We start from the raw sequence: 24,892 nt of genomic DNA on the forward strand, positions 1-24,892 counted from the left end.
GAAAACTACATCGCTGTAAGGTGAACTGCTTCGATTACCTTACGGAGCTAAGAATTAAAAGCCGCTGCGGACTTAAGATCCGACTAGATGTTACGACCCGTACAAAGATGACAGTCAACCGACCCACTCGGACGCAAGTCGTTCGTATTGATTGATTGATTTTGTCTCATTTGGTTTTGGCCGCTTCATTCAACAGCTATACCCAGATAACAAGGTTTAGCTTGTGGGACACATCTGTGGACAGCGCTTGTCAAGCGGCACCATAATTTCTCGGTACACTACACATCCCTCAGCAGGGCTTTGAGTGCCTGTCATCGTTGTCACCGCCATCATACCCAGAATGAACTCAGTCATGGCCAGGAAAGGCCCGGGAGAAACCCCCAGCTGAGCTCTCCAGAGAGAACCTTCAAAGACTCATGTTGGCCATCAAACCTCTACGCCAGAGCTCTCCGAAGATATCAGTATACTGTGATTTTGAGATCCAGACCTTGGCACGTCTGTACTCATTAGACTTTCATCCCATGATCTCCATCGACATTGCTCCAGCAATTGTTCAAGAGCGCAGTTGCGCTTCGCTTTCTCTATGTGAGCCCTCGTCTGCTCCGCGTGATGGTGTTGTATACCCACATCCGGATTAATTGTACTTTGGAGGTAGGTAACTATATGCTGCCGCAACGTCGTGAGTGCTTAACTATTGCAATCAGGTAGCGCCATGTACTCGACATGTATGAGCCACTGAGAACCCTACAATAATGGCTGTGGAAGAATCTTCTGGCGGCATCGAATAGAAGAAAGTACCAAGCCTACGATTCGCCGCCTTCATAGCTGCCAGATTCATGTGCTCCTTAACGAAAGCCACTGAACAGGCGACCTTGTTCGCTTCCCGAACTCGCGGGAAGTGAATGGATCATGAGACTGGTGCCAAATTCATACATGCCGTCCTCATCAACAGCAACACCAGCCTCATGGGAGCTATGCCTCTGTGGCCTCTTTCAGCTACTGCAGATGAGGCTTCAATCGTGGTTACCTCTCTCAATGGCGGTTTTACCGCCTCGGAAATTCCACGAGCTGTCCTTAGTGCCTCTATTCGAGCTCGTATTGAACACGTTCCACCTAACCAAAGACTGTCGAGGCTTGATTGCGTAACAAGTCCTCCTATCGCTGTCATTAGCGTTACTACACGGGATCGCAGTAAAGCAGTTGTTCTCTTACCGGTCATACGTGCCCGTACAGTACATGCCGCCGGTCTCTCAAAACTCGGTTGCGCTTTTTGTCCTCTCACATGCTGGGGCCCGGTCCTTGGTTGTACCACAACGATGAAAGCACTGAGTAAACCGCCACACACGATCTCGTCGGATTCAACCTTTGGACGTAAATGTATCTGGAATCACATTTGAACTGCATCAATCCTCAGAAGTTCAAACTGATGACTAGCTAGACAAAGGTAGATAAAGAGTCTGAATCACCAACTGTTCAGTGGGTGCTGTCAGGCTCAGTTATCGCGGGCCCGTTATGGAATAAGCCGGTTGAGGGCATTTGCTGAATATCTTTTGGAATACATAAGACGCCATCTTCATCTTCATTTTCCAAAATTGCTTGGTCACTTCTCACAAAACATCTCTGCAACCGAATCGAAACCACACCGCATTACACCATAATCATGGCTCAGATACCGATTTACAGTCCCTTTAAAGACGAAAAAAGCATATTCCGCTTTGGACATGAGAAGACATCAAAGTTTGTTGAAAAGTGCTTGTTGATGTTCGCCAGCGCCATCACGGAGACTTCCGATACTGGCTACAAAGATGCCCTTATGAACCTTCAGCATAGCTTTATGCAGTGGGCTATCAAAATCATGGGTGCAGACGACAACGGAGACTTGTCAGAAGAGGGAGAAAAAATATTCGACGAAAACCTGGCGAAGCCTGACGCAGACCCGAACTTCCGTAGGAGAATCCAAATGTGCTTAGATTTACTGTGGTATGATCTCATCCAAGGTAATTCATCGCGACGGTCCGATATTCAGGTATTCAATGCTGACGGGAGTGGTACAGTCCGCGAGATGTTGAAGGCAAATCCCACAGTGGGTAACAAAATTTTGGGCGAGAAGCCTACGACGAAAGATTTCGGCAAGATCGACTCCAAATCTAGTTCCGGGAAGGAAGATCTTGAGGCATGCCTCGGTCCGAAGTCAACACTGGGCACCTTGTTGTTCGAAAGGATTCCAATGTTTTGCAAAATTATCAGGAACCACTATGCCGAATTCTCGGGCGATTTCAAGGAAAGCTTCGTCCCCTCCTACTCCCCGGAGTACTTGCAGAGCAAAGCAAAGGATGCTCTCGAGCGAATCGACCCTCCAAATTACCCATCCCCGCGGCCGGCAAAGTAAGCAAACAAAACGCCTGCTGGTTGAAGCAATCCATCCGTAAATCTCCAACAGTCAACGCGGGCACGTAGTGTCACTTCAACGGTGGGCAACCATAACGCGGGGTTACCAAGCGAGCTGTGAGGAGATCAACATTAGCATTGAGGAGTAACCGCTGTATAAGGTATGCAACCGCAGCACCGCCGGACTTGAAGAATATGAATCAAGAATTTTGGGCTGTTACGAAGAATGCGGCACTTTTCGGCTGGTGTCTTTCCTTCACGTGGCTCTGGACACGTTCCATCTCTCATCCGGCTTGCATCTTGTTTCTTGAAGATTTCCCCAGCATTATTATAGTTCTCCCCCTGCCGCGTGAAGCTCAATTTATCAACGACCAAAAAAAGGTAGAAAAAGACATTTAGAAAAAGGAAAAAAAAGACCATTATTATTAAAAGCTTCTTCTATTTGACTGTGAAGTTTGACTATATTGGAAGTGTGCCACTGCCAGCCAGGCCTACCAACACCACCTCCTCCTCCGCCTCCGTCACGCCGCCGTCACTAATGTACCGCAAATGCACTTGCAACATTGCCTTGAATGAATAAGGAGGAAAATCGAGGTTAAAATAGGCAGGGAAATTCCAGTAGTCACTTAATACGAATTTTTGCTTGTGACTCTAGGATATTCGTAATTGTGAGATCTCTATGCCCATAGGGAACCGTTGCATGTGACTGTAGACACCTGGAATTCCGACCGCCAACGTCGTACTGGGATCCTGGGTCGAAGCACAAAGGATTGGGAGAACCGCCGCGGACGATCTCAAATAAGCGTTTCGCTTACGTCGGTAGACTTGTGACTTCTTGCCTTGCTCAGTACAATGCTTGGTCGACAAAGAGAAAGAAGAGAATGGATCGCCAAGTGACCAGTATGTGCGTTCAAGCTCGATCGTCATAGGCGCGACGAGTCGGGTCGGCTGAGGGCATTCGCTGAACATGCCTCTTTGTCCTGAATGTCTATGGGTGAAGCAATGAGATGAATCTTTTGTGTTTTAGTCTATTAAAGGACTCATTTCTCCTTCCCAGGTATCTAGGCTAATAACGCACCACCAACGTTTCTACCATGAACTCTCTTCCTATCGCAATTAAGGCAGTCGTCGGGGAGAGCCAACAAGAACCTCCTCCATCAACCGGCGAAGATACAGTGGCTCTTTTAGATGATTGCCGAGAAGTCATTGAACAGATCTTCGAACGCACTGCGGATTACCCTGAGGATTGGTACACATATGCCCCCATGTGGCTGGTCTTGAGGGCGCGAAAGACTCAATACGAAGACAAGTGCAACATACTCGAGAAGGCGAGGTTGGAGTACGTTATAACCGATTTCAAAAAAGGTAATATAGTGCCAAATTTAAAAAGCAATATTGGAAAGATTGCTGATTGAGGTAATGCAGTGAGAGACATACTCACGGGAGCAGCCAATAACAGGGAAAAGGTCGAACGCGAGGATATGCCAGGTCACGATTCAGAGTTATATCAATCGCTAAAAAATATCGAACTGAATCTTGGGGAAGGCTCACCTATGTCCCTCGCCGACAGAGGCATTACCTTTAAGGATGACTCGTCGATGTCCCTCGCCAATTTCAGTTCCTAGATCAGCCCCGCAGATATAAATGTCGTCTGTTGTCTAAGGGGAAGATTGTTGCATCTCAGAATGCACGGAAATTGGGAAAAACAGGCACACGACAAACAGAGCTACTACGAAGAATGGGGCGCTTTCCGGCTCGTTCATTTGGTCAGAAGGTTTCTGGACAGATTTTACCACAGATGTGGCTCACCTTGTCGTTCATTCAACAAATAGCAATAACTATTGGGCTCTGAAAAAGGAAGAAGAAAAACATCATAAATATTGAAAAATACAGCATGATTATCAAATAATATGTTCCGCTCATGAGAAAAAGACGCATCGAGATGTCACACTGGACGCCAGATGCAGGAAAGGGCTCGCGAAACGGGATGTCGCATCTTGCAGGCTTTCTCCTCAACAATCAACAATCGAGCATCCTTCATAAATCAAGTAATTCCCTCTATTATATAAGAGTGAGGTATGTACTGACAGAAGTCCCAGCGCCCAGCGCCCTTTTTGTTTTTGTTTTTTTTTTGGGGGGGGGGGGGTGCCCGCGCATGTTTAGGTGTAGACCGCTTAGAATAGTTATTGCCACCATGGTTCAGGGACTTGATGAGCTCCGTCAACTATTCGGCTCAAGCCACTCGATCAGGATGACAGATCATCGACCTTGTGACTTTAGCCAAACCTTGCCATCTTCCTGTCAGATGCTTCTCTTCTGGGTAAGGTAAATTAGGAGTAAGGCATTGAACGAGCATGCTCGCGACACAATACGGCGCCCCGTGCATTCATGAGCGATTAAAAGTACGGAGTAGCGCGCACTATACTCTTGCATCATTCATTAGTATTCGCGAAAGTCATGTCGATACAACAACACGCCTGAAGCTTTCGAGAAAGCAACTCACAAAGGCCCGGGCGGTTGTAGCTTTTGGACCCTCTTTTCCCGACCCGAGCCCGGACCTCCCGTGCAGGGTGGGGTCCCGGGTCGCGGCATATAGATTTGGCTTACCCCGTCTCTCATGCTCTTTGCTTTTGTCTTTTATCTGCCTCCTAACGCTACAACAAGAAGCGTCTGATTTGGGATATTCTTCTAGTTGTACGTGCCGACGATGTCAAAATTGACATGGCACCCAGTGTCTAAGGTACTCGTCGCCGGCTCTGGAGAGCGGAAGGGCCTGAGCATAAGGCAAGGCAGTAGCTGGTAGCTCGCAGCTGAAGACAGGTGAGTAAACATAACGCTTAGATCAGAAATTCCTCCTTTGGAAATTGCAGAGCAACATCGCATGCAAGTATAATAACCCCCGTTGATGCTTTCTGGCAATTCTACGGAGGGCATTACGAGGAGCACTACCTTCAGCGCGGCAAGAGACCGCGCAAGTTTTTAAGTACTGTAGGTGCCGAGGCATGTCGTCACGACTAGAAAGCGCCATACAACTACTTGCCGCTTTGAGTGAACTGGGAAGAATTTCTCGGCATATGTATGGCCACGACGGTGGTTCTCCGGCTCGGCGTAGCCCTCCCGGCTCATATCGGGCCTAGGCCTGGGGGTTCATCGGGACGGTCCCTGTAGCGAGCCCCACCCAACACCGAAAGGGCCGCTGAGAGCGATGCTAAAGATGTGCCCACAGGTATCAAGGCATAATTCCCACAGATGCGGTTTTCCATAGATTTCTTTGAGAAGGGCCAAAACACGCTTTCGCTTTGGACGTTAGGGGTGTCCAGCATTCAAACACCCCAGACCTCACCTCCCCTCCTTTCCACTGAACAGGTGCCTAAGAACTTATCTTTCATGAGGTGCACCCCTAGTACCCCCTGGGTCAGCCTCCATGGCCTCTTTCTGTTGTAAGACTGCAAACGAAAAGCAGAGACAGTGATTTGAATGTGTCTTCGGGCCGATGGTTTACATATCCCAGGAGGAAACTCCTATGATGTTCTGGGTTTCTTTATCGCGTGCTTGTGACAGTGCCACATGACGTTGAGATTCAAATCATCAGGTACACCACCAGCCGTCCCCTCAATCGTGTACCCGCATCTGTTCGACTGCATCCCACTGAGTCACCAACTCTGGAGCAATGACTTTGAGGAAACTACGCCTCGATTTTCGTCATACTCTTGACCTCTTGAACAGTGAACGTTGGCCCTTGGTTGAAGGACAAAGGATTAGGAAACCGCCACAGGCGGCTCTGGCCAGTGCAAGGATGTTTTGAGATTCGACCAATTTCCAAAAGACTGAACGTACACATACCTAGGTAGACAAAGGATAAGAATAAAAGTTCGGTTCGTTGAGGGTTCAGTCTGTTCTATCGGTGCTGCCACCTTGCTGCCAGGTTCATACAGTCTCTTTGTGTGAAGCATCTCCAGGCCGATGCAATGAGGAGGGCTTCTGGCCTACTTATAGGCCACTCTTGCTTTCTTCGCATCTGGCCTGACCCATTTACACGTATTTTCAAAGTTCAACTATCGTCATCACTCCGTTCCATATTCACGGCGAGTATGGATCAGGAGAGACCGATTGACTCGGTAACAAGACTGGTGGAAGAATGCGAGCAATTTCATACCATATACAAGCTCAGATTGGGCTTGGTAGCATTTCTCGAAGTTAGATATACGGCTGGGACTCAGATTGAATCCTGGCCGGCGATCCAAAAGAGAATCAAGATATGGCGAGAAAGGGAGCTACTACATGTAGGTTCATTCAGACCCAAGGTAGAAGATGCACTTAAAGCGTTGGACCTTTTTGCATCAATCCTCCGAAAAGGTGAGTCTTTAGCACTTCCAAAGTCACCAGCTTACAGAAGTGCTGATCTGAGTAAAATAGTGTTTAATGAGCTCCTAAAACTTGAGCTCCACGACCCCGCACCGCAGGAGACGATTGAAGAGTCGAAAAAGCTTGTGGGTGCTGGGGACCATCTTCTGAAATTATTTCCCTCTTCCAATTCCAATTCAGAAGAGAATGACCTCCTGACCAATTCTGAACGTCAACTTGTCCTATACTCTCGCAACGACCAACTCTCCGAAGACTGATTCGCCATCTCGATCTACTTGGGAAATGATCACTGCATCCGATATCCCAACACAACTAGGCTTAAAGAAGGTGATTCGAAACTCAGAGTTGCAGTACTTGTTCAGCTCGTCACATAGCTCGTCACACTGTGGTCGCGGCCTGGATGGAGTATGTCAAAGTCAGCGAAGGGACTCCTCGGGTGGCCAACTTCGATGGCGGTCAGCCACCTAACATCAAGGCATGTCTACTTCAACACCTTATATCGACCGTACGCTCTCATTATTACCCCGCAAATAATTAATGCTTGGTATACAAGATTGAATGCGTATACTTTACGGATAATTACGGCCGGTCAAGTAGAAAATAAAAGGTAACCACAGTTATAACCCCATAAGTGCCTTATCATTTTAAAGTGCGTGAGGCGATTCGTGACTGTAAGGTAGTTTGATCTGTGGGTAAGTAGTTGAGACAACGACTAATGAGACAGGACGAAGAATTCCCGTGATCATCTCAGCAAACGTAAAGAAAACACACTGGCGGAGTCGAGATTTCTCGCATCGACAAACGAGCTCTCTCCGAGACTGTAGCTGGGGCCGGGTATAGAGGCGCAAGTTGCCCGCGTATCCATGGATCCTGGCGCAGTGGACACACTCGAGCTTTATCCGAGGAGAGGAAGCGAATCAACATCAAGATTACCTCGTATGCCAACATTGTAATGGAATCCGCAGTCGTTGTCGATATCGAAGAGCAGAAGGAGGTCGAGATGCTCAAAGCAAGCTAGCAGATCGCTTAAAAGTAAAGGCAGAGCCCTTGGTGGCGAATCTACAGTTCGTAACCGTTGAGAAACATGAAATATAAGGATAAGAAGACCTGGGCAGAATTCCAAGGAGCACTGCCATGAGCTCGGCAAAAGACCATACGAATTCCTTGGAGGAGTATTCCAAGGCATATATGGACGAAAGAGAGGTCTAAGACGACTAACTACGCTCTGAGTCAAATGACGAAGAGATCATTTGCGAAATAATGGTCGCGGCAGTAGTTTATGAATACAACTTAGTTCTTGAGGCTTATCCGTTTCGCCGTGCACGAATCTGGACTCGATTGCAGTGTTATGCTATCTCCCACGCGTTTCCTGTTCCAGCCTGAACGGTTTCCCAACTTTGTAGACATGCAACTGCTGCTTCCCGCTTCTATGTGTCTTAGGCTGTTGATAACGCCAAACAGGAGGTAGTACCTCTTAATCACCGGGAAGACGGAGTAGGTCAAGATATCCCCTTCGAAAAACAAGCCCAACAGAATTCGGAAGCAACCGATGCTCATCTGGAAATCAGATCCCATAAGCGATAACTACCTTGCAACAAAGATGCACACGTAAACCAGCGTTTCTGCACTTGACAATCGTGGATCCCTATGGCGTGCTTCCGCATCATCGTCGCCATCACTCAAAAACCTCACAATCTTATAGTAAAGAACACGACAAACAACCCAATCAGTCCCCTCAAGCCCACCTCATCATGTGGTCCTCTCTCCGACATTCCGTATCAGAGTAAGCACCTTGATGGTTCCCCATTCCCCCGGCCTGCGAGTGCGTGACTCTCCAATCGCTCCCTCGTGGGCACCTAATCCCTGTCGACCCAACCCCAAAGTTCCCCAAACCCTCGTCGCTGTATGGCTGGATTTCCCCCATGAAGCACGTTAGAGCAATCGCCGACCCCTCCATCCCTTCTCGGACTCGACTCCAACTGATAAGAGAAAAAGTGAGACAGAGAAGAGAGACGCGCAAGTGCGGGCACCACACACCCAACTTTACCCCAGGAAGCTTGTTCATGACCTTCCCTACCAAGATAACTAGCAAGCACAAGCGAAGCAACCCGGAGAGACAACTATACCCGCTTCTCTAAGGCCGGTATCAGGCGGATCGGAACGAAGGATGGTTGGTGTGAGGGGTCGCGGGGGGTTCTAGTCTACGACTCGTGCTGCCAGCTCCTTTGTCTTAAATAGCACAACCTCAGCCCAGCCTTCTTCATCGGTAGTTAGATCTGGACTTGAGCTCTCATCTAACCTCCCAAGCTTTCTGAGCTCTAACGATTGCGTGATCGTGTTTCTCTTCTGCAACAATAGGCGTCGACATCCGTGACGTCCCGTTATTTTACCGCGCTCAGCTTCCCTTACATTGCTTGTGAGGAAGCTAACTTCACATTCAGCTTCAAGCTCAACCACAACCACAACCTCAACTACGACCTAGTCCGCAACACAAGATAGAGTAGCCAAGATGGGTTCCCAAGCATCCAAACCCGCCGTGGACGCCTCCAACGAAAAGGCCCTCCTCGAGCGCCTCCGCCGCTTCCAAGTAACCGACGACGACTTCGTCAACGTCGCCTCCAGCAGCAGCGATGACGAGAAGCGAGACATCAGACTCGTCCGCGAGCCAGAGGGCCTCCCCGTCCAGCAGACGCAGTCTTGGCAGTCGAGGTTCCTCGCCGACCCAAAGAACAAGTACACACTCACCAAGCCCCATTCTCCACGATAAGGTATCTCAGAACACAAAAAAGCTAACTCATTGTCTTCCGCAGACTCGCCCTCACGGCCCTGAGCACAGCAGACCCCCGCACAGTCCTAACCTCAACAGCAACCAAGCTCGCCGACCCCCAAATCTTCAACACCCGCATCCCCTTTGAAGGCGGTCCCATCACGAACCAGCGCTCCTCGGGCCGCTGCTGGCTCTTCGCCTCCACGAACGTCTTCCGCGTCGCCCTCATGCGCCGCTACGCCCTCGACTCGTTCGAGCTCTCCCAGTCCTACCTCTTCTTCTGGGACAAGCTCGAGAAGAGCAACTACTTTCTCGAGCAAATCATCGACACCGCCGCCGCGGGCGAAGACCTCGACGGACGCCTCGTCCAGGCTCTGCTGGGCGACATCGTGAGCGATGGCGGGCAGTGGGACATGGTCTACAACCTCGTCCAGAAGTACGGCCTCGTCCCGCAGGCGCTGTACCCGGACTCGTGGAACGCCATGAACTCTGGTGTGCTCAACTCCATCGTCAAGACGAAGCTCCGCGAATACGCCCTCATCCTCCGCAAGCTCGTCCAATCTTCCCCGTCAACTACAGCAGAGACCCTCACGGCGACAAAAGAGAAAATGATGCGCGAGATCCTCTCCATCCTCACCCTCGCCCTCGGCCCGCCCCCCAACCCCCGCGACGAATTCACCTGGACCTACCTCGACAAATCCTCCAAACCGCACACCCTCAAAACAACGCCCCAGGCCTTCGCCCGCGACATCTACTCTTCCGATCTACGCATCACCTCCTCCGTAATCGACTCCATGGTCTCCCTCGTCCACGACCCGCGCCACGAACCCCTCACCCTCCTGACCGTCGACCGCCTCGGCAACATCGTAGGCGGCCGCGGCGTAACCTACGTAAACGTCTCCATGCCCACCCTCAAATCCGCCTGCGTAGCCATGATCAAAGCAGGCCTCCCCGTATTCTTCGGCTCCGACGTCGGGAAGTTCAGCAACTCCGCCGCCGGGGTGATGGACCTCGACCTCATCGACTACGAGCTCGGCTTCAACGTCTCCCTGCTGGGCATGGATAAGGCCAGCCGCCTCCGGACGGGCGAGAGCGCCATGACGCACGCCATGGTCCTGACTGCCGTGCACATCGACGAGGAGACCGGCGAGAGCGTGCGGTGGAGGGTGCAGAATAGCTGGGGCGAGAGCGCGGGCGATAAGGGATGGTTCGTCATGAGCGACGCGTGGATGGATGAGTTTGTCTACCAGGCTGTTGTTGATCCGCGGTTCCTGAGCAAGGAGGTCCGCGGGGTTATTGGGACTGAGCCGACTGTGCTGCCGCTGTGGGATCCCATGGGAAGTTTGGCGTAGAGATCTGGTTAGATCCCGCGTGTGCCGTGTTAGATAGGGCCGGGGAAGGGGTGGGGGGTTATGAGATTGGTGGATGGCATATTCATCCACTCCCCGTTTTCTTCTGAGTTTGATGCAGACGATGGTCTAGATTCTTTTACGTACTCAGCAGGACAGCGTGTCTATTTACTCGTTTCGAAACATCAACTCACCCGAAGCCAGTCTCAAAAGATGTGCACGCCATCACTTCCATCCGCGGCCGTGGTTTTGACAGCTTTTGTCCACGGGATAACCCAGCATGGGAATGGAGACTCTTTCGGGTCCGGCGCCATCAACGGTCGTCTAGCTCAATCCGGACCGGCGTCAGACCAACGACGCACGAAGTGGACAATGTGGACTACGCCAACTCATCATTAATCAACTTCAGTCAGAGTTTCCGTCGACCTGTACTCCTGCTCCATCTCTAGCTCTAGTCAACGTCAACATACGCGCCCCCGCACACCGTCTCCGGGACGGACACAGCCTGAAGACCCGGACACCTTCCCCGGAGCGGTCGACCACGAACCCCGGGTTACTTGGTCTATAGGGGTAAGTTTAAACTCCCTACCAGGTAGCGTGGGTCTGGCCAGGGTAGAGCAGTGACTCTCAATGGCCAGATTTGTGTTCGACGTGCACAAGAATCTCGAAAGTAATGCTGCTGATGTAATCTCGAAAAGCACGGGCGAAGATACCTGACAAGGGGGTTAAACTTTGGCCTGATACCGTAGTATTATCCCGCTTCACCACAGGCTTTCTTGGCCAACCCCACTTCGCTTCACCGAGAACAGTTTCGTCCGGGTGTCCGGGACAAAGGGTCCATTCAGTAAAGTAAGCAGCCGCACAGGCTATACACTTTTGTGTCTTCCCCGGCCCGCGAAAGTTATCTTCCAAGGCCGGACGCCTTCTGTATACTTTGGTTCGGCGGGTTGTTGGCCTCAAAAAGGACAAAAGTGAGGCGAAGGAGGGTCCCGGTTGCGGGCCCTTGCGTACGAGCAGAGTTTTTGTCCGTATTTGGCGCCATCTTCGGCAATTGCTGAGTTTGCTGCTACCTGCCACAAACCTACCGCATCCTGCCATTTACTTTGAGGCATACTCTTGAGAACAGAAGACGTGTTCTGATGAGATGACGAGAGATGGTAGAGAGGCGAAGCTAAGCCGCATAGTCCATCTGTTTGCGCCTTGTCTAAGCCTTTCGTGAACTAGATCAAAAGCTGGTCGACAATATCGAGCCCAATCACGGCACGTGGAAGAACGGACTACGCTTGGATGAGAACTAGTTCCATCACGCATGGCCAAGTGCCGCTTGAGGGCACATTAGTGCTCAGGTCGACTATTCACTGTAGTCGGTGTCGTTGCCTGTCTTGCTAGGCAATGCAGCTCCCGGGGCATTGACTTGGTTAGAAGCGCCAACGATATCTAGAGTGCCATTATCTGCGTGACTGGTCAGCACGCTCAGCCGCACAGTCGCCAGCTCAGGTTTAATCTACGGAGGCTACATGGCCTCAATTCAGATGACGTTACGGTGTTTTCTTGGCACTGTAGTGAACCACGTGGGAAACAGACCATTCCAAACCTCATCGACCTGCCCGTGGAGAGCTCAGCGTGAATTTTGTGTCTGCTACATGCATCTTCCAAGCTTCGTGGAGAGCATCATCTCGTATCAAACTCGCGCACGTAGCACATTAAGGTCCGCCATCGTCGACCGATCTGGATGAAACGTTGCGAGATCGAGATGCGAGAATAAGCATCTCAGAGTTTTCTTTCCTTCACCGAGACGACGGTCTCCGGAGGCTAGAACAGGTCACTCGTGGGTCAATAAAGCGGAACGGCCTGAAATGAACAGCAAATGCCCTTGAGACGGATGTGCCCGACATTGGTCGGGCGTGAACCCAACGGCGCTGTTTGGTGGCTTGGGATTGTCAGGACGGGGGAATCCCCGTCTTGGGCTTCGCCGGAACGGACGTTGTTGGCGGGTCTCCGGGACTGCCCCTGTCCAAGTGTCAACGTTGTCTGACGGGGACCACAGCAGACGAGAGTAAAAGCTTCTCCAGAGGAGTTAGTGTCCAGAGCGAAGTGGTCTCCATGGTTGTTCACCGAAGGAACGCGTTGAACAGGTGGGTAAGTCAAGCCAATTGGCAAGGCCAATGAATAGTACACCGTCAACGACAGGCCTGCTAGGATCATGTCTTTCGGCAGGGCTGTTTGGCGAAGCAACTGAAATGGGATGCTCCTTGTCTGAACGGAAGAAAACCGGGGGAGAGTATCGCCGTTGCCTCTTTTTGGTCGTCGGCGTGGCTGTCAAGACAGCCATCCCTTGTGTTGAGTATCGTTCGTCGCCTTTCACAGGTAAGGCAGCCTGGGGGACGTTGCACCTGTTGCCTTCTTCCATGCGTTTGCGGCTTGCCTCTGCAAGAAACGCCGCAACCTGCGAGTGAGGGAAATACTGCGACAACAGCCGGGTGTCGCCAGAGCATAGCGGTGAGCAAGCAACGGAGACATGTCGAGTTGCATCGCATCTTTGGGGCTCAAAGATCAGCCCCATTGACCCCACGCGGCAGTTGCGGTTTGTAAACGCAGAAAGGCCCAAGGAGGATCGAGTCAGGGCGGGCAGACGCAAGTCATTGCTTGTTTGGTAGTATGCTTTGCGCTGTGGCGTGGCCTTTGTATGCAGATAATATGGGTATGCGCCTTGCAGAAAGGCGAGATGCTGCAGATGTAGTCCGATGGAGAGGGAAAGGCGAAGTCAGGTTTCGGTGGCGGCATCTGACCAGCCAAGGTGTTGACGAGAAGTTGAGGTGGGTTGAAAGTGTGTGAGGTGGTGCGGGGTGGTCTGCCGTCGGCCGCTGTATTCCGTCGGCATCGCCCAGTCAATAATGGTAGTGATATCCATACTTCCGAACGCCTAGTGTCGTATGGTGTTGAACTCAAGCCCGGGGGACGGCGGCGCGGAGAGGAATCCAGAGTTTTCGACACGTCCCATAGTTGGGCTTGGTGCTTGGCGGTTGCATTGTCGACGACTGACAACCATCAGGGAAAGAGGCACGACAGGCGGGTAGATGCAGGGAAACTGAGGCCGAAGATGCAGGAGGTGTTGGTTGGGTTGAAACGGGGCATGGTGTTGGATATGCCGCTGGCCAAACAATGCCACAGCATTCGCAGTGTACGAAGTGCAGACACCAGAGTATAGAGTCTTGCAACTGGCACTGGAACCTGATGTATGGGACTGAGCCCGACGGGCCAGGGGCTGTGAAAGGTCGCTCAGAGACACCCACTTGAACATGGACATGGTTGGAGTCAAATGTCGGATTACCGGCTCGGTGGAGCACACGACAGGCGACGTTGGACGACAATGGGCGCTTCAATGTCCGCGAGAGGAAGGGATCGTGGTAGTTAAGGTTTGAGAAGTGGAGGATGAGCGTGTGGCAAGCAACAGAGACTGCGACGAGGCAACCAATAGCGACAGGCCGGTATGGTTTTCTGAAGCTCATGAGTGCATGTTTGGAGGGGCACATTGCCTTTCTCGATGTTGAAGGAATCTGGAAGGGCGCAACATCGACGTCTCTCTGGCTGTGGTTGACCGTTGAAGTTTTGACGAACCGTCGACGATGCAGCATGTCGTTGGCTTGCTCCTGCCCTCCCGTTTTCTGTTGAACGTTCCTCTCCTTCCATTCAAACTTACTGCGTAGTCCACTGAGGAATACGTACCTCTCCTTTCCTGACAAAGCAATCTGGAAGTAATAAGTACCCAGGTACCTCAAATTCCAATGGCAAGAGCGAGTTTGCAAGTTCCGAAGTTCCTCCTGCCTTCTTCCTGCCTTCTCAAGATGGCCCATCTTCAACCATGACAACGGCGCGGTCTAGACTTTCTGGCCTCTTGAAGTTGCAAATGAAGCAATTTCTTTCTGTGACATCCAACCCGGTTGATCGATGCAAACGAAGAAGTAATCGAGAGGAAGAGAGAACGCAGCCGTGGGCGCCCTACGTGTTCATGTTTATGCACCAAACAGCATCTTCCATTGGCCCCAGTACAGGCCATTCCTAGCCAAAGACAATAATTCGCCAACCGTCTCCCGAACGGTCTTTGGGGGGACGTCGACGTCCCTCGGCCACAAACTCCCCGTCGTCACCACGCGCTAACACAATCTTTCAGGTCCAGTCACCATCATTTCCGTTGACCCTGACGTCGGTCAAATTCCCGCCTGCCTTTCTAGTTGTTACTGGCCACCGACCGTATCTGTTAGTCAGGGACCCCGAGCAGTTCCCCTGCCCTAGGCATCAGCAGTCGGTTCGGCGCCGTCGAATCTCCAGGGCAATGGGCCATATTCCGTTCATCCCGCAGAAGAGACGAATTGCGACTTCAATATTCGAGTCGATAAAGGATCTTGGACAAATGGAGTCTCGGAATTAAGCACCCTGGAGCGGCGCCTCTTGACGATGTGCTATCACAGCAGGATCTCTCTTTACCAATCGGCAATAGAGTTATTCAACACTATTCCACCAAGCACCGGAGAAACGAGGCCAAACTCTCCATATCTTGCCTGGAAAGATTGAAATCTAGGATGGGAAACTTCGCCGTGCCCTGAGAAGCGCCAGACGCCAACTGACCAGTCCGGTACGGTCCTAATCCTGGCCTCACATTAGCTCCTCAGTCCTGATTCACGTCCAGCCCAGCAGGACGTCATCGCCGTGATCGACATGGACGACAACCGGCTTCCCAAAACGGCAAGAGAGCGACCGTTTTGCACACCATCAACACCTTGCCAACAGCCATCAACCCGTCAACTGCATGCTTGCTCACACCAATGGCAGGGTTTTTCGCCTCGCCTCTGAGGTACGGAAGACCGTCTCATATCCCTCCGCGGGAAGGCTCTGCTACCTGAAGTTTCACTCTCCTGAGCCAACGCCATCAGGTCGGACCCTTGGGTCGGAATAATTACACCAATCTTGGCTGAGTTCATTCTGCGGCACCTGCGCCCTCGTCTCTCCCTTGTCTCGGGACACTTTTGCACTTTGGATCGAGGCGGCCATCCATGTTATCTTCTGTGTACCTGCTCCGTAGTCCTCTGCACAATATCATCATCATTGTCTTTGGAGGACACATTCCACATTGCGCATCCCGAGACGTCAGCGGTCAGCAAGCAGCGTCGTTGCCAACAAATCAACAGTCACTTGCAACAAATTGCATGTTTCGGTACGGAGCCAGGCTCCTTCTGATTCTGCCAGTCGGAAAGCCACAATCCGTTTTGACATTCATAGCTTGACAACGAATTCTCCGAGCAAAATTTGGCTTTCTGCTGTGGTGCCTGAATGAGCACCACACGCCACAGAAAAGCAGACACCGAGATAGGAATTGCATGTCAACTTCAGAAATCCCCCGTCTCATGCGACGTCTGCCTGGTTTTCATCTGAACTTTGTGAGAACCATCTACACTGCAGACGAAACGGCCCTAGCCAAGCAAACTGCTCCTGCATGTACCCTCTGACTGGCCTAACTCTTCGACCTCGAGTCTGAGCACCTTCAACCAAGGTGTGGATACTTAGGCTCTGTGGCTGCTTGTCAATCCAGCTGTCGACGCGCTTGACTGTCACTGTGGTGGGCTAAGAATTCTACCTAACAGTGGAAGGAAAAGGCCATGCCACCCGGCACTGGTGTGATTAGTCTGCCGTCATCTCGTTGGCTGCCCCATCACTGACGGCGACGCTACCTCACGGCATTGGCATTGACGTTGACGCACGTCCGCCCATCTTCTACCAATATTTCTCGTCAGCTTGGGGCAAGGTACAACCAAATACTTTTTGGCGATCATTTGCAGTACTATACGTCCAGAGGTCAGCACCCGAGAAGAAGACGCTCTTTGGCATTTGCGCTACATGCAGCCTTGTCACGACGAGAAGCGACCAGCCGTCGTCAAGCCCGGATAACCGCAGCCACTCGCCATCTTCCGAAGACCCCTACTGGAGGAACATTGTGCGCCTCGAGTAACCCGTATACTACACCATTCGACCGAGTGACATCCTTGGCCTTATCACCCAAGTCCTTGGTTTTCGCAGAATTCGCCAACGCCCGTACCGATACCACCGACACGACGCCTTCAGTAATTCGTACTTTGTACGGATACACTACAGCCGGTTCCCCGCTACACCGAAGACAAGCTCTCGGGCAACCAGTCGTATTGTCCCATTGTTTGCTGACTGTCTCCCTGACTTCCCGCTCTCTGCTGCTAAGGGGATAAGAATACACGGCCTGGAGAGGGTCCGGTGCATCCATTCATCAGCATCCATCATCAAAGCGAACCCCCCGCGATCCTTGCTGCTGAGTCGACAGGGATCAGTCGACTCCTCCCTCCGTCATTGCGCCCGGGATAATCCCCCTCCCAGACTACTCGACGTCGCAGTGTCTTCAACCACTGCCCAAGTTTTGCCCCCCTTCTCTTCTGGCTCTCTCTCTTTGCGTTTCTCAGATGCCTCAGCCTCAGTGACGTTATCTCTGTACTACAATATCTGGTAAGTAATTCTCCCTTCCTCCTACATACACACATCCCACTTCTTCACCTCATCTTTCTTGTATGCACAAACACGCTATGCATATGGTCTATACTCGGCACAACCATCCACAGTGTATGGAACCATATGGAGACCTTGCATGGATTCATTCATCCTATTTTTGAGACTACGCCCGCCCATTCAACTTTCACTTTAGTCTCCTAACAAAGCTGACTCGCCCCTCTTTTCCGACGGTACTGCAGATGCATGCAGTTGGATTTCCACTACGGAGTACAGTCCACAACAGACAGACTGGGACGTTTCGACAGCGATCCGACGACAGAGTCCACCCAACTCCAGCCCGACCTGCTAGCCTGACCTGAGAACCCGACCTGACCCAGCCCATTTGACGGGGGTCTTCCACCACAAACACGGCCAGAGGAACGGGAAGAGAACAGACTGAAGTGATCTGGGAAGAGACTGGAACCCCGCCATCTCTCATCAACCAAAAAGAATCCACCTCACATCCCATCTCAGCGGGTATCCCAACGACTTGCCCCTCCTCTTTCTCTCTTTCACTCTCCGTGCAAAGGGGAAAAAAAGCGAACAAATAGGGCACCGTCCACTTGGTAGCTCTATCGCCCAAAACCAGAAAACAAAGTGAGACACATCGACGCCCAAACAAGCGACAACCCGAAAAAGGGCGCCAAAGCACCTCCAAGTCAAAGCGACCGAGAGGGGAAAGAAAAAAAATTAGGAAAGTGAGAGAAGACGAGACCAAATTTCCTTAGGGCGGAATTCCTCACGTGGTTGCGACGTGCGTCCTGCCGCTACGGCCGTCCCGCTTCATATCCATCTGTTCAAGGTGGTCAGCGCCCAACCCAATTCCCGACTGCCCCTCCTCACCTCATCCTCCTCCCTCGACGTGCACCCTCGAGGCGCTGAGCATTCTGCCTCATTCAACTCATCCGGAAGAGAAAGCACCTCGGCGGCCACAAGCGATAGCTACAAGTAGCACGATTTGTCGACGACTCGACTAGTCAACGTTGCCATGGATCACCGCTACTCCTCATCGCGGTACACTACCGCTCGGCCGCGGTCGCCGACTTTCAATCCTGCCAGGGCTTCGCTTCCCACCAGTATTGGCTACAGTTCCATGTACGGGGGTGATATTCATGTCATGCCCACGTCTTCGACGAGATATGCCTCTGGCAGTTCTCGAAGCCATCATTCTGGCACGCCCACAACCACGACCACTACCTATGCAGTCACCAAAGACCCCCTCGCCCGCGGCCCAGGCCTAAGAGAAGCGAGCCGCAATCGCTCTCATCGCTCATCGACCCTCGACTCTACATCTGCCCGCCCAGTCATTGTTACCACGACGACCCGACCGCCGCAGGCCAGTTCATCGTCGCACCACTCGTCGAGCAACAGACATAGCAGCCCGACTCGCGATGAGTATCGCTCCAGCGACTCGACATTTTACACGCAGCCTGCGTCATCCATACGTTCCCGAAGCCATCACCGCGGTGGCTCTTACAGCGCAACCATGGACAACGAAGAATTCACCCGCATGCGCGAGCGAACCCTCGATCCTACATCGTCTAGGCACGATTCGTACCGCCCTTCGAGGTCTTCGGCCATTTATACCAATATCTCCCGTCATGGAAATGCCCCAGTCGACATTGGCGGCACGGATGGCTACGAATACACTACTCCAAGCGATTTGGCAAGATACGATTTGGATCACACCCGGCCACCTTCACGATCACGCAGGCGAGAGAGCATCGACCGCGGCTATTACCGACCGAGTGTTAATGTTACGACAACTGAAAGCACTAGTCGTGCATATGATGTTGGTCGACAGCGAGCAGGCCCTCCGCCCACCACCTGGGGCTTGGATAAGATCAATCGCTCATCCACGAACGTATACGACCCAGCCCAAGGCTCAATTCCTCCGGCAGCCCCTGCGGCGCCTATCCATCTACCAGTGCCCCCAAGCCCGACCAGCCGACGCTCTACTGGTGGTATCCCTTCTTCCATGGATGTCGCCGCAGCAACTTCCGTAGCGGCAGCGACTGTCGCAGGAGCGGCTGCCTCTCGGCGGCCTGTATCCGTGTATAATGAGGGGCCCCCTCGATCCAGCCATCACGAGGATTACTACCGAAGTCGCGATGATGATCGGGCTCAGCGGCAGGCCCGGGAGCCTGATCGCAAGTTCGATCCCATCTACGGCAGTGGTGATTACTACGATAATGGAGTCACCAGCCGTGGTTTCGGTATCCGTACGGACTCAGCTCCCGTCGGCGGCGATTTCGAGGACCGACGTAGAGAGGCACGACCCGAGTCTCGAAATGGTTATCGCCCAGACTCGCGCACTGGATATAGACCAGAGTCGCGCGGCGGCCCCCGACCAGAGTCTCGAAGTGGTCATCGAACATCTCCTCCGGATGTCAAGAGAGGATCCGACGATGAATCTAAGCGCCGGGACGAAAAGGATCGCTCCAAGCGTGATTCAGCCCGCCTCGAGACGGGCCATCTGCGGCGGACTAGCACAGCTAACGAGGACGAAGCCGAGAAGAAGCGCCTGCGTGATAAGTTGAGTGCGGGACTTGGTCTTGCTGCCACCGCGATTGGCCTCGGCTCAGCCGTGAAGGAGAAGGAAAAGGAGAAGGAGAAAGAGAAGGACGAGCGCCCCGAAAAGTCGGAGCGGGAGTCCCGGGAGCCCCGGCGCCGAAGCGATGAAGAGGATCCTGGAGCGCGTGCTGCCGAGAGATACAAGCCTCGGGAGGAGTCTCGGGACCCTCGTGATCGTGCACCCGTCATTGTTGAAACTCGCAGGGCCGCCGCCGAGCAAGAGGCAGATGTCCGTGATCGCGAAAAGGAGCGTGAAAAGGAGCGCGATCGAGAGCGTGACCGAGAGCGTGATCGCGACCGCAATCGCCGGGATGCCGAAGCCAAGCTCACGGGCGATTCTACAGCTGCACAACGAGATGTGTCCCCGGAAGATGACGAGCAAAAGTCGAGGCGTCCCAAGCGGCAGATTGGCTTCAATCCTACCAACACCAACGACATTCGGGAATTGAAGGAGCAACTGGCAGCCATGAAGGATGACAAGCCAGAAAGGGTTCCGGTTCCTGTTGACAGGTCAGACCGCGTTGACCGGTCGGAGCGCTCAGAACGTCCAGAGCGATCTGAGAGATACGAACGATCCGACCGATTGGACAGGCCTGAACGACCTGAAAGAGATGATAGATCAGACAAGCAAACATACGCTGATCTTCCGTTCCGCGAGCCACACAAGGAGCCGAAGGAACGCACACCTTCACCCAAGAAGGAGTCACCGCCACCAAAGAGGGAATCGCCCGTCTCACTCCCTTCGGCCGACTCGATCGTTACTTCATCCAGAGATGAACATCGCGACCGTGACCGCGACCGCGATCTCACACCACCTCGTGACGAGAGGCAGGTCCGCGTCGTGTCTCCGCCTCGCGACAAGTCAGACGCAAAGCCTCTCAAGGGTATCTTGAAGGCACCCAAGAAGTATCCCGAAGAGGACAACCCAATTCGTGAGGGTGTGGCACCTCACAAGGATGACAAGAAACTGAGGGAAGTTCCTCCTGGTGCCCGATGGACCAAGATCAGCCGGAAGATCGTAAATCCTGAGGCCTTGACCGTTGGCAAGGAGCGGTTCGAAGTCAGAGACGACTTCGTCATTGTCCTTCGCGTTCTCAGCAAGGAGGAGATCCAGGCCTATGCCGCCGCAACACAGGTCTTGAGAGGTATGTTGGGAAACTAGAAGCACTTGCTCTGGCATGGACTAACAAGTGGAATAGAACGGAGACGTGATGAGGCTGGTAAGGACCGGGACCGCGGCGATCGCGACCGGGACCAGGACCGTGGACGTGACCGCGATGGCGAAGATGATGACAAGCGGAAGCACCGTCATCACAGGAGGGAAGACGGCGATGATGACCGGTACGACGAGGAGCGCGACAGAGAGCGCCACCGCAGACACCGTCGAGACGAAGACGAGTATGAAGACGACTCGAGGCGACGTGATGACCACCACCACCGCCACCGAGAGCGTGACCGCGAGACTCTTGCCATTGAGGGCTGATGAGTACGGCGGGGGCAGATGTAAGAGGAAGCATGTAGCAGGAGATGATGGTACTTGTATGCGCGGAGCTTTGGTTATCTGACGGCAGCATTGGACGAGGAGCCCTTGAAAGCGAGAAGCGAATCTCTTCATTGAATTTATACATCTTTTATTATTTTCAAGGATTTGGGAAAGCGAGAGATATTTATGACTTTTACGTGTGGAGTGATTGGGCCCAGCGGCTATCATGTCAATTTCAGAAAAAAAGAAAGCACTATTGGATTTGCATATGATATATCCCATCCACTTTTTGCGTGCTTGGCCATGAACGATTGACGCCTCTGGGAAGGGGATTGAGTCCTGAAGGAGTGAGACCAGAGGTTCTGGGGGGTAAAGGACCCAGAAATAATGGTCCCGTGAGGTGGTTTGCGCGAACTGGTCTTAGAGTTGGCGCGAACACCATTACGCACGGAGGTTAGCCTCGAGGGTGAGGGGTTTCGTGCTCGGTCTCGTCCGGAGGTGTGTGGCCGGCCGGCTGGCTTCTTGGGGCGCCTTTGGGGAGGAGGCGTTGCGGGATGAGCTTGAGAGACGTCACTTTGGGTTTAACGATTTGTTATGCTTTTTATATCTGCTTATTTCTCATGTCTGTTTTGAGCTGATTGAAAGGCTGGAGTATTCTTTCATTGTTTTCGCTAAGTGAGGTTGCGTGAGGTTGGGAAAGCAGTTGAGGGAGCCTCAGCTGGTAGGGTTGGAGAAGGGGTTCGAGGGCTCATCTAATCCGTGTCGGACGGGGGCGTCTCCTGTCAATGTGCCTTGCCTCACTATGACTGACCAGCTCTAGCCATAACATTCTCAAAGTATCGTTTCAGAGATACGATCGTCTAGCTGGTTCCAGTTCGGGGGCTGCTTTGATCTTGCCTTGAGTTGCGGCGCCTGACACTCATTTACTTCAATAAGGCGGTAATTAAGGAAAGCAGGGTTTAGAAGTCGTGTAAAAGGTAGCGAAACAGACGCATCGCATATGTTTCTTGTTGATTCATTTCACCGGAGCTATCGTCTATGGGAAGATCGATAAGGTGCAAGATGAAGATAGCGCCAGATGAAGAGGTTTAAGGTAAAGTGTTCCTGTCCGGGAAGCCCGCTGCCCTCCGGCCGGGTGTGGGTCTACGAATATACGGGTGCGGACGCGGGACCTCCGAGAGGCGCGGGATACACTTTGCAGAGGAGTTCGCCGATCCGTTATCCGCATTGTCCGACTTAACTTCTTCCATAGCACGGGCGAATCCTGCCCAGAGAATTTTGACTGGGTACGGGATGGGTTGGAGCTTATTAGTTTGCGGCTCGTGGCCTTGCTTTGAGTCAATCGGCGTATCTGTTTGGTCTTTTGTTATTGTTTGGGTTGTTGCCGTGGCGTTTCTCTGATACCAAGTTACTTTTCATCAGCAAGTTGCATCGTAATGGATCTTCTCTCTCTAATTAACCCACTCTTTCAAGACTCGATAGTCACCAGGAAACTTGCGGTGCCATTTCAGCTCAAAAACTCCAGGTTTCCGGCCTTGAGATCGGACACGGCGAGATAATCGTGCCTTTATATTAGACTGGCTGAGGAATTAGAAGGGGATTGAGCGTGCCGGCCTATTGCTTTTAGACGCATGTCGTCGTGACTACTACTATTGGCGGTAGTGCTCATGAGAAGCCCTCTGGCAATTATCCCACTCTGACTTTTCAGAGGTGACGTGAGAGGACCTTTTTGCAGATGAAGCTCCGATTCGCATCGATGACTTCATCGCTGAGAAGCGGCTTTCCGACGATGTATGATCTCAACAGAACTTGGGCACGTTTCCTTGAGAAACTCATCCATTTATCAAAGATCACTCCATCTTCCAGTACGCAAGGCCCAGAGAGTCATCGGAGTACTTGCAACTGATGAGCGGGAAGTAAAAGTTGGAGTCATGGACGGGTGATGTTGAAGTAAAGCCATGCAAAAATCGTCATGCAACTCGACAGCAAGAATACGAGATAATGCATCCCTGCGCGGTTCGCTACCTTGGAACGGAAAGTGCAGAGAGGGAGTTGGAAGCCGGCAATCTTGTACCTTCCTAATGCATGTCTGCCAAGAATTAGCGACATGGTGCGATTACACCACATCCGCTTTTCTACCCGTGATAAAGGTTTCGCGAACCCTCAAACTTTGAAGACTGATAGACTTGATTCAACATCGTAGACAGCTTTCTGCTTCGGACTGCAAACCAGAGGGCAAAGATGAGAATCTCTCACCTGGCAGGTCTCCTGTCCATCGTGTCCGGCACCCTAGCCGCGACCTTCAAGTCCTGCACCGCCGCGCAAATCGTCACTCTCGAAGCGGCCATCGAGCGAGCTACCAACAAGTCGTTTGCGGCGATTGAGCACCTGGAGGATAACCCCAACGGTAGCGATGTACAGACAACGTGGTACGGAAAGTTCAGCACCGACCGCTATAATCGCGTGTTGACGGCTTTCAAGGTACGTTTGGCGGGGCTTTTCAGTCTCATGGTACCTAGAGGGAGAGAGACGATGGATATATGAGTTAACAATCTTTAAAACAGAAATTCGCGCCTGATTTGGCCACTACGTTCTCATACGATTGCTCGTGTACCAGCACCGCTGTATACGCGACTATTGGCGGCACGTACGGCGACGTCAAGATTTGTAGTGTGTATTTCAACGAGGCCATGCTTCCGCCTGCTGGGCGGCATCGCAATCAGTGGGAGTGAGTTCACGTCTCGACCTTGAGGGCACCTGTGTCTTCTCATGATCGTGAGTCAAAGGATTGTGTCTGACTGAGATTTTTATAGTACTATCATCCATGAGGCGACGCACTTTCGAGATGTGTTAGGGACAACTGACTATGGGTATGATGTCGACTACTGCAAGCAGTTTGCCCTTGAAGATCCCGAGAAGGCGGTTAAGAACGCAGAGTAAGTTACAAGACAGCCCTTACTATAAGCAGAAGAAATTAATATCTTCCAGTAATCATGCCCGCTTTGCTGTTGAGGTGCCGCCTTGGGGTCCCTAGTTGCATATGTCCGAGTCACCACCAGGCCTATCTATGTTCACTCTCACACACGCGCAACATATAACCCTCCCGCTCGTCTCGATACCCTCTATAGCCAATAAACTTGTTTGGTGCTATCACCGGCTCATGTTAAGTGTAGTGGGGAATGCCGGGTCGCCACCGAATTGTTGCGCGGAGTCTCGTGGAGAGTCCTCGCATCGCTATTCAAGAGTGTCATACATGCGTAGGAATTTCATAGGTCCTCGGAAGGTCGTCTGGGCTTTCATTTCTGTCTTTCTTTCTCTTCGCTTAGAGGGTAGAGGAGCAGCCGCGTGATTGGAATTGTTCTCTCATGGCTAGAGCTGAGGAATTCGACATAGGTGGTT

General features: G+C 52.2%; 7 protein-coding genes across 7 annotated transcripts; 6 read left to right on the forward strand and 1 right to left on the reverse strand.

The window, feature by feature from the left end:
• Positions 1 to 1,660: 1,660 nt before the first annotated feature.
• On the forward strand, positions 1,661 to 2,389 carry CTAM01_09346 (uncharacterized protein; the record flags this gene model as incomplete). The annotated part of the gene is made up of 2 exons (XM_060525365.1): positions 1,661 to 1,946; positions 2,055 to 2,389. The coding sequence occupies 2 exons, from the start codon at positions 1,661 to 1,663 to the stop codon at positions 2,387 to 2,389; spliced, it is 621 nt and encodes a 206-aa protein (XP_060380070.1).
• A 1,093-nt stretch (positions 2,390 to 3,482) lies between these two features.
• CTAM01_09347 (uncharacterized protein) lies at positions 3,483 to 4,013 on the forward strand (the record flags this gene model as incomplete). Its single annotated transcript, XM_060525366.1, has 2 exons — positions 3,483 to 3,753; positions 3,814 to 4,013. 2 exons carry the CDS (start codon positions 3,483 to 3,485, stop codon positions 4,011 to 4,013), a joined length of 471 nt encoding a protein of 156 aa, XP_060380071.1.
• A 5,249-nt stretch (positions 4,014 to 9,262) lies between these two features.
• Positions 9,263 to 10,872, forward strand: CTAM01_09348 (peptidase C1-like family protein; the record flags this gene model as incomplete). The annotated part of the gene is made up of 2 exons (XM_060525367.1): positions 9,263 to 9,486; positions 9,564 to 10,872. The coding sequence occupies 2 exons, from the start codon at positions 9,263 to 9,265 to the stop codon at positions 10,870 to 10,872; spliced, it is 1,533 nt and encodes a 510-aa protein (XP_060380072.1).
• Positions 10,873 to 13,814: 2,942 nt separating this feature from the next.
• CTAM01_09349 (uncharacterized protein) lies at positions 13,815 to 14,504 on the reverse strand (the record flags this gene model as incomplete). Its single annotated transcript, XM_060525368.1, has 1 exon — positions 13,815 to 14,504. One exon carries the CDS (start codon positions 14,502 to 14,504, stop codon positions 13,815 to 13,817), a length of 690 nt encoding a protein of 229 aa, XP_060380073.1.
• Positions 14,505 to 16,244: 1,740 nt separating this feature from the next.
• On the forward strand, positions 16,245 to 17,082 carry CTAM01_09350 (uncharacterized protein; the record flags this gene model as incomplete). The annotated part of the gene is made up of 3 exons (XM_060525369.1): positions 16,245 to 16,362; positions 16,704 to 16,858; positions 17,017 to 17,082. 3 exons carry the CDS (start codon positions 16,245 to 16,247, stop codon positions 17,080 to 17,082), a joined length of 339 nt encoding a protein of 112 aa, XP_060380074.1.
• Positions 17,083 to 18,424: 1,342 nt separating this feature from the next.
• CTAM01_09351 (uncharacterized protein) lies at positions 18,425 to 21,493 on the forward strand (the record flags this gene model as incomplete). Its single annotated transcript, XM_060525370.1, has 2 exons — positions 18,425 to 21,155; positions 21,210 to 21,493. 2 exons carry the CDS (start codon positions 18,425 to 18,427, stop codon positions 21,491 to 21,493), a joined length of 3,015 nt encoding a protein of 1,004 aa, XP_060380075.1.
• Positions 21,494 to 23,734: 2,241 nt separating this feature from the next.
• Positions 23,735 to 24,527, forward strand: CTAM01_09352 (neutral protease; the record flags this gene model as incomplete). Its single annotated transcript, XM_060525371.1, has 4 exons — positions 23,735 to 23,974; positions 24,058 to 24,221; positions 24,307 to 24,429; positions 24,482 to 24,527. 4 exons carry the CDS (start codon positions 23,735 to 23,737, stop codon positions 24,525 to 24,527), a joined length of 573 nt encoding a protein of 190 aa, XP_060380076.1.
• Between the last annotated feature and the right edge of the window lie 365 nt (positions 24,528 to 24,892).

The sequence above is a fragment of the Colletotrichum tamarilloi genome, assembly GCF_030869305.1.
Source record: "Colletotrichum tamarilloi strain Tom-12 chromosome Unknown Scaffold_36.1, whole genome shotgun sequence".
Lineage (NCBI taxonomy): Eukaryota > Fungi > Ascomycota > Sordariomycetes > Glomerellales > Glomerellaceae > Colletotrichum > Colletotrichum tamarilloi.